The sequence below is a fragment of the Falco cherrug genome, chromosome 5, assembly GCF_023634085.1.
Source record: "Falco cherrug isolate bFalChe1 chromosome 5, bFalChe1.pri, whole genome shotgun sequence".
NCBI lineage: Eukaryota > Metazoa > Chordata > Aves > Falconiformes > Falconidae > Falco > Falco cherrug.
This window is the reverse complement of record NC_073701.1, coordinates 17,690,730-17,699,423: the sequence shown is the minus strand read 5'-3', so window position 1 is coordinate 17,699,423 and position 8,694 is coordinate 17,690,730. Positions and strand designations below refer to the sequence as shown.

At 39.6% G+C, this 8,694-nt stretch overlaps 1 protein-coding gene and 1 long non-coding RNA gene across 2 annotated transcripts in view; both read left to right on the top strand.

Annotated features, from left to right (window-relative positions):
• Positions 1 to 778: 778 nt before the first annotated feature.
• Positions 779 to 2,753, top strand: LOC129736122 (uncharacterized). Its single transcript, XR_008732304.1, has 3 exons — positions 779 to 824; positions 2,069 to 2,146; positions 2,699 to 2,753. It is a non-coding gene; the product is annotated as an uncharacterized LOC129736122 (long non-coding RNA).
• A 2,278-nt stretch (positions 2,754 to 5,031) lies between these two features.
• IRAG2 (inositol 1,4,5-triphosphate receptor associated 2) overlaps positions 5,032 to 8,694 on the top strand; it is a 28,838-nt gene continuing 25,175 nt past the window's right edge. The window contains exons 1-4 of the mRNA XM_055710711.1: positions 5,032 to 5,075; positions 5,171 to 5,270; positions 6,846 to 6,959; positions 7,326 to 7,427. Of these exons, the coding sequence (XP_055566686.1) occupies positions 5,047 to 5,075; positions 5,171 to 5,270; positions 6,846 to 6,959; positions 7,326 to 7,427 (345 nt within the window). The 5' untranslated portion in view covers positions 5,032 to 5,046. The remainder of the gene's footprint in view (positions 5,076 to 5,170; positions 5,271 to 6,845; positions 6,960 to 7,325; positions 7,428 to 8,694) is intronic.

Genomic DNA, 8,694 nt, shown 5'->3' with positions numbered 1-8,694 from the left:
TTGGCAGGTGTTGCCAGACACCAGAGTGTAGGGTCTCTGGTGGACATAGGTTTGCGTTGCTGCTGTGCCTGTGATTCACGCCACAGTGGCCACCCTGCATCTTGCTGTGCAGAGGTAGCTGCAAGCTGGTGTTCTACAGCTCTGTGCCCTGCTGGTGCTGGGCATTTAGAAAGCAGGAAAAAGTCTTCCAGGCCAAGCAAGAACACAAGACTTTTTGGTGCTATCCTGCTGCAGCATGTGTATATTTCTTCCTGTTTTGCTTTGATTGGAGATTACATGCATAATTCACCTTGTGAGAAGGAGGTGGGGTAGGAGAGAGAAATATTGTTAGAAGTTTTGTAGCTGTGCTTGGAAGTCCCTTAGTTACTGTCCCCTGTGCAGTGGAGGTACAGAGTGGGATACTACCTTTTTCATGTCTGATTAAAAGCAAACAAAAAAAAGTGTAGCGTGGCTTATAGACTTTCCAGAATTAACTCCAGGATGAGCACAACTAGACTTGCTCGCTCTGGCCTTGAATGCCTCCTTCCTATCATCTATGGTTTGAGTTTTACTCTGATTTGAAATGCCTGTGTCAAATCCTTCAGTGAGGGTTCATGAGCTGGACCAGCCCCAGCACTCCCCTCCTGGTGTGCTTTCTGGAGCACCACAGCTTCATATTGGGCTCTGGATGATGTGGTCTGTTGCTTTTTCACTTAGGGTGGCTTTGAATGTTGAACTTGACATGCTAAAAACTTTTTTTTTTGTGTGTGTGTCTGTCTCCTAAACTTGATTAGGAAAGGGAAAATCAGTCTCTCCTCACCAAAGTTACTTCTCTCCAGGAAGAGGTAAAATAAATTGTGACTTTGCAAGTGTGTGTTCTTGTCTAGTTAAATGCTCACAATTTAGAAGTGAAATGTTTGTCAGACTTTGAAGCCTGACATGCTAGTTAGGTTATCAAAATACCTTACATTTTACAAGGATGACTTAACATAAAGCTTTGTATCTTGAAGTTGCACTGTGCTTCAAGTTTTGCATTTGCTGGGTAAGTAAGGATACAAGGTTGAAGAAGCATGGGGGACAGGGACAAACAGTTCTCCCCTTCTCCTTTTCTCAAAGTACTATAAACATTCCAAATATTTCTAGTTAACACAGCTACCGATATATTGGTATATATTGAATATATATATTGAAACAATCTCAATCTAACACGTTTTCTTTTCATATTCGCTTCTTTTTCTCTCTTTTAAGATCCAAAGGAGGAGCCCTGTATGGAGCTGTAACTCCATCCACCCACCCCCCCCCCCCTAAAAAAAAAAAACCCAAAACAACAAAAACAACAAAAAAATTGCAGTGGCTGAGGGCTCCACTCGGATGGATCCATCAACACTGGCCAGGAATCTACACGAGTCTCGTAGAGAATATACTGCTAATAGAGCTCTATCCCTAGGCGCACCTTTTTCCCTCCCCACACTCCCCCCTGTTTTTTGTTGGTTTTTTTTTTCCCCAGAGAAGTAATAAATCTTTATTTCGTTAAACTAAATATTTCATTAATCAGTTTTTACCAGGTGATAAAATGTTTAATACTTGCTTACAATCTGTATTTTAGACTGGTTAGGTTGCAATAGAGAAACAGGTTACATCATACATAGTAATGAAAAGCACGTAGTAGATTCTGGAATTTCTCATCTATTATAACAACGTGGTAATCTTGTTCTTTGCATGTTTACCAAGCTCAAAATTTAGTCTTTGTGAAAAACTTGTAAGTCCAAATAGCTATTAAACTGCAGCTTTCTAGAAATAATTCTCGTGCTGCAGGCCTCAAAACTTTTCTGTAGATTTTCAGGTCTGGTGGTACTTTATAAATCACTTTTTGAGGTTTTCTTTCTTTTTTTTTTTTAACAGTGTTCTGGAGAAATGGGGAGGAAAGGAGCACAAACTATTTCAGTGGGGCAAGCACACATGCATAACTGTTGGTAGTGCTTTAGAGTAGGCAGTATCTTGGGGGTGGAGATGTCATTTTGCTTAGCTCCTTCAAGAAGAAGCTGTCAATCCATTCAGGCTGTGCCTAAATACTCTGTATCTTGTTTAGAATATTAGGAATAGCATGGACACCGATGGACTTCAAAAGAAGATTTTAGAGCTGTCAAAAAATGCAGCAGATCTTCAAGTAAGCATTTCAACTTCAGGAGGAACAGAAAGACAGCCTATAGCTTATTCGGGTCTAGTGAAGGGAATTTCTGCTTCTGGAAGGTAGGCAGCCCTGAGCCTGTCAATATTAAAGAACTGCAGTGCAATCATCGCTCGGACAGTGCCACAGCTCTGGCGAAGAAGGTTGCTGTCTGGAGGCTAAAAATTGGGCTAATATAAACAATCCACAGTTTCATTCTTTCCTCAAAGTTAAACTTTGAGGGAAATTTTCCCCCAGTATTTGAGAAAATATATCACAGCCATGCTTTGCCTGATGTTGCTGAAACTATTAGTCTGGACAGACAAGAGGAAACAAAGGTGACCGAAAGTGGAGAACGCTTCCACTTTTAACTGGGTACAAGATTTGAACTTTGAAACACACCAGGCAAGGCATTCAAAGAAGAATTTGATTATTTTTTTTTCTAAACAAGGAATGTTTACCCTTTTCCCCCTTCGAGTAGGAGATCAGAACAGACTTGTATTACGGTGCATGCTGATGACTAGAATTATTTTTAATCTTTTCATTCTTCAGATACAAGCACATATCTATGAGAACACTGTGGTGACTAAAGAGGCAAGCTTGCTCCAGGTTAGTTGCTTTTGCTTCATTACTGTCTTGACTGAGAATACTGACTATGGGATGATTTGTAAAAAGGCAAGGCAGTAGTCTTCACTGTGGCACTTCTATTTCTACTGTTCTCACACTGCAGAACCTGATCCTATAAATGGCTTCAAAGTAGGCGAGATCTGCTTTAGGACCTGCATATGAGTCAGCATAATTAAAGGTTTCAGGAGTATACTTTTATTAAAAAAAAAAAAGAAAGAAAATATCAGAACCTATTAAAACAAAACAAATTTGAAAACTTCAGAAAAATGTATGGAAACTTCCAACGGCTACTTCCTTCAGCAGCTGGTAAGAGAATATATCTGCAGAAGATCCTTCCCTTCGTGAATTTTACTTAAATTGTTGAATTTGTGTCAAACTAGAGATGGTGATTCAGAGCCCAATGGAGAAGCAAATTTGTCCTTTCTCATTTCTGATGTGTAATTATCTAGGCTTTGCTAAAAAGTGAACATTTTTGATGTTTTTAAGCATGTAATTTTTTTTTATTTGAAAACAAAGACTTAAGAATACATAAGGGCATTGACATTCTCTGGATTCGTGAATTACACAAATAGCCTTCTAGGCTAATTGTGTTTATTTATCAGAACACATTCTAAATCAGCTGATAAAATATTTGACTGTTAGGCTGTCTGCAAAAATAAGTGCAGCTGAATTAAGACAGTGGCAAGAGAATCTAATTTCAATGTGATCCAGCTGATAATTTTGTAGCTGGGTGTTTTTTAATAGTGTTTTTATTTGCCAGAAGCAGCTTGAGGGCACAAGTGAATTCACTTTTTTTTTTTTTCCCAAAATAGCTTTCACTTTCTTCTCTTTGAATGATTCAAAGCTTTTCTGGCCACTCTGGTATCCTTTTATTTTAAAAAGGTTTGGTTGGTTTTTTTTTTTTAGTCTGTTGAATAAATGGGAATTTTGAAAGCAGACTGATAGATTGCATGTTTTTGTAGATAAAGGTAACCGGTTTGTATAATCTTGAAGAAACTGGTGTGGAAAACTGACTGCTTGTTGGCATTAGGATCTGTGGGATAAGTTTATACAAAAGCTAAAAAAATCCCCCCTCACAGCTCTTTATCCAAAGGTAGATTGGATAGGATGGGTCACTGAATATTTTGGCATAACCTTTCTTTTTGCATACCTTCTGCGGGCCTGGAAGATAGAAAACACTTTATTCTGCCCCCCCCAAGCTTCAGAACCACGTATCTGTTGTCTGACACTGCCAAGGCTGGAAGCCTGGTTCTATAACCTCACTTTTCATGCTTGGATTTCTGTGTATTTCATCTTTTTCAAAACTCAACTGTTTTTTTAAGAGGAAGAGTAGGAAGAACTCATAAAAGGGATGAGAGGACCAAAGCTCCTACCTGAAGTTCCTGTTTTCGCAAAGATACACTCGGCTTGTCTATGCAGTGTCTTCCACCGTAATGGCATAACAGGATTTAAGCCCATTGCTAGTTTGTGATAGTGAGAAAGATAATATTTCTAGTAACACCTCAGCCTTGCCGTGAGGGTTGATACGTTCTCTATCAGCCCTTCAATTAGGTGGTGTTTAATATGCAGAGTGCTATGCTCTGTGACTTTAATCATGAAAACCAAGAGAGTAAACTCAGAACACTGCAACTTGTTTTAAGGGTCATTTGGGATTAAAACTCATGCCAGGCATAATATAGTCTAGGTTTTCAGCTAGAACTAGAGTGCTTCTGTCCAGTTTAATCTGCTACTGCTGGTAGTGAAACCTGTTAAGTAATAAATTAAAACACAGCACCTGGAAAGTGTTTTTCCATCTCCTTCGGGAGTTACATAGAAAAGGTCATCTTGGCTTTCTGTTAGCCAATATGCAAGGTAATTGACTGTATTCTTCTAAAATTGAAGCTCTTTTTATGTAACTATGTTGCTGCTCAAACATAAATCGTGCAGCTTGCTGCTGTGGTGTAGGATCAAGTATAGCGAGTGCTGTTTTGGTTACAAAGCATCATAGCCGTAAATATTACAAATACACAACCTGACATCTAGCACATTGAAGTAAGCTTTAATGGCTCTTTTCTCCACAATCCCTGCAGAAGGAGCAGGACATCAAGGAACTGAAGTTAACCATTGTGGAGTGTTCCTCAGTAATAGAGGTATGGGACTGAGCTTAGGTTTTAATTACACAAGGGGAAAGCATGCATATCCTATGCTTATTCTGTGTAACAAACTAACACTCTAACTAAGTCTGATCTATGTTTTAGACTTTACGGGCAGAAAAAAATAAGCTACTGGAGAACATGCAACATATGCAGCAAGAGCTGATCTCGTGAGTATTGTGAACATGTTCCAGAAAATGCAGTTCATCAAATGTCAAAAAGGGCTGATTATTTTTTTTCTTCTTTCCCCCCCTGTCTCTTCTAGAAATGGGTTGAGTTTCCCACTGTTGTGTAAATCTAACGGTAATATTCCTGAAGGGATGAATTCACTGCACTGTGAGCTGGAACTTGCTCAGTCTTCTGAGGTATGAATCAAATCTTTATTGAATCTCATCCCAGTTGTCTTGTATCAGTAAAGGAAGAAGAAAGCTTGTTCCCTGTGAATTGTTAGATAGTCCTGGAATTCAAAGCCATTAATCCTAGCACACAAGGATAAAATGTGAGGGTTACAATATTGTCCCAAGTACATTGGAGAAAGTCCAAAAAGCAAACAGCACTGAGATCTGAAAAATGTGATGTACAAAATACATCTGTAAGAACTAGGGTCATACATTTAGCTGGAAGAAAAGCGGACTGATAGGAGAAGATAGACGTTTTCAAATATATAAAGGGTATTATGCTGAAGAAAGTAAGTTGTCTTCTTGTTGTACTACCTACACCAGACACAATTTCCAATTGCAGGAGAGGAGGCTTCTTTTTCCTTGAAGTCTAATGCAGTGAAAAAGAAAATTAGAGTAAGCATCTTGACAATGTTGAGGAGTCTTCATCTAATTTATTCTTTAGATACTCTGATAAGCATCTTTCTGTAGGTACTACTACCTTGCTCTTCAGCAGGTGTGATGGAGACTGATCTTTAGAAGTACTGCCCTGTTCTTTTTTTTTTTTTTCTGGGGTCTTTGGGTAGTGACTTGGAGGAGGACAGGAGAGGCATCCTTCTGAGTCTGCCACAAGCTAACATACTCTTAATACTGCAGTTGAGCCTGTTGGAGTTGCAGTGTCCCCCATGTCCTCTGAAGAACACCTGGCAGGTGGTTTGATGACTTTTGGGAACTATGATTTTGATCAGACATGCTTCATGTAACACTGGAAGCTTGGTCTCTAGTTTACTGCTCTCGTAGCTTTCCAGCACTCCAGTGGAGCGCTACTGGGAAAAACAATTTACGTGTACATTATGGTTTTATTTCAGAGTTTTTATCTGAGCTATTCTGTGCCTGTTTCCCTAAAGACGTTCCGTGGAGTCCCATCCTTTCTTACAATGCTGTCTTCCCTTCAGATGCAAGCTGTGCAGCAAAGCTGATAGCAAATATATGCTATTGTAGTGATTTCTCTTGTAAGACTTCACTGTGCTGCTACTTGCTTTTGTATGTGGGGCATTTGCAAAAGAAAAAGAATCTAATAATGGACTAGAACTACAGGCCCAAAAATGAGAGGTGTACTTGGCTAGGCAGCTCTGTTTCAAAAATAATGTATTGTCCCCTATTGCAGCTCCCCACGGCCACAGTGAGTCACTATGTTTACCTCCCCAGATGCTGTAGTGAGACACAATCCCACCAATTCACCTGTAAAGCAAGTAAGGGCTCTGCTTATTCATCACTTCACAAAGCCTCTTCTGAATGAAGATAACTAATTATTGACTTCCTCTTGCCTACTCCTGACATGAAAATTTACCGTGGATTGCTCAGCAGCTTGGCTGGCTTGCTTTTTTAAAATCCCCATGACATGATGGGTTTGAAAACTTTTACAAGCTTCAAGTTTCAGTAGCTCTGACCTTCTGGTAAATAGGATGCAGGGATACTTCTGAAAAGTCTAAATGTCACTGATGCTGGTTTGTAATAAGGAGATGTCAAAATAAGCTAGCTGGATCTTCCATCTCTTCAAAGATTCTCAAGGCTGAATGGACGTCCCTGGATGAAACGCTGGATCGTGAAGTGCTGCTTTTGCTTCAAGGACCTGAATATGCAGGAGAAAAATTTAAGACTGTCATGCACAACCTGGTCAGTGGCAGAGCTTGTGTGAATAAGGATGTGCTCTTCTATCAGCCTTTTAATTAGGATTTCTCTAAGCACTGATGGTCAGATCATGTTTTCTCCTTTTGAAAAAATAAGAATAGCTGCTCTTGGGGATGGAGGGGGTTACACTTAATCTAACAACATTTTGCACCTACTCCAACACCGTAACTTATAACTTGGGTAATTCTGGGCATTGTGTCAGGCTAGTACTAAAAATGCCAGCCAGGGTTTGGTTTTTTCGTGTGGTGTTTTTTTTGTTTTTTTTTTTTTTTTAGGAGGAGGAGGGTGGTGGTGGTGTTTGGTTTTTGTTGTTTTAGGGGGTTTTGAGGGTGTGTTGTTTTGCTTTTTCAGCAAAAGGAAGCCTCTGGAGCAGAGGAGCTTGTCATGACTGCTTTACAATGGGTAAAAGACCCTGATGTGAACATGCAACAGGCTTGGGAAAGTAAACTTCTGGTAAGCAACTGCTTCTCTGAAGCTATTTTATCAAATAGAGGGGCTGTGCAAAAACTTGAGGTGGGATCTTACTGCTGCATGCTAGGTATATTAATTACTTGAGATCATAGCAATCCATTTGGGAGTTAGAGATGTCTGTATGGAGAGATATGTTTTGTAACATTTTTTTTTTCAAAGAGAAAGGGGATGATTGATTTTTCCACTTAAATGCTGCACTTCTCCTGACTTGTGCAAGAGCTCACTTTGTTAAAACTGTGCTTGAAGGGTAGATAAAGTCAGTTTGAAGAGGAAAATGAGGTCAGGTGGCAACACTATATTGTGTGAGCTATGAAGCTTTTTTTACTACTGCATGTTTGTGTGCCTTGAGCACCTCCTTTCCCCTGTGTTCTGAATCTGGCTATGGTAGCAGACAGTTTTGCCATCAACAGGAGGAAGGAGGTAGGTTTATAACCAGATTTCCAAACTAAAACCCTCATGGGGTTTGCTTTCTTTTCAAAGGCAGAGTTCTGCTTTTGCTGGACACGTTCCACAGTACATATTTTACAACTTATTCGTGCATAATTTATTTTTACTACTTCTCATATCTCTAGGAAGGCTTGAAAGTAAAGACTTGTGCTCAAGGTAACTGGCAAAAATAACTTCCACATGTGGTAGCAGTGATCTGTGGACGCAAGCTCTTGCTCTATCCTGCCCTCCCATGTAAGAGCATGGTTTCTGAAATCTTGATCTTACTGCAGGGAGCTTTTTCTCTAATCTGCTCCTTCTTGCTAATCTGTTGTTAGGAATACTGTTATAGAAAACTCTACTAAACTGTATATTAATGGTATCTTTCAGCTCCTTAATAATGCAAAACCCTTAATTCATCCCACTTGGGTAATAGTAAGTGGTACCAGGGTATGTGCTGTTTTAAGCTGTTAGCTTTTAAGCAGAAAGCTACTCTTCTTTTCCTCTAATACTGCAAAATGTAGCTGGCCCTCTTCACTTTTTTTTTTTTTCTGGGCAGATGGGAGAAATCATTGGAGGCAGCCAGCTTTTTTTTTTTTTTTTTCCTTCTTTTTGATGTAAATCCTGAAATCTTCCCCTTGGAGAAGCTGCAAGCATCTTGGTCTCTTCACCCTGGTGTGACTCTGAGTAGACTCTAGGAAACTGCTGGCTTGTGCATTGATGTAGGTTTTTGATCTTGACTGAAAACTTTCTCCTTTGAAGCTGTCACAGCTGCAAAGTGCTTGTTAACTTACCATTTGTGTTGGGATTGTATTCCTGCTCA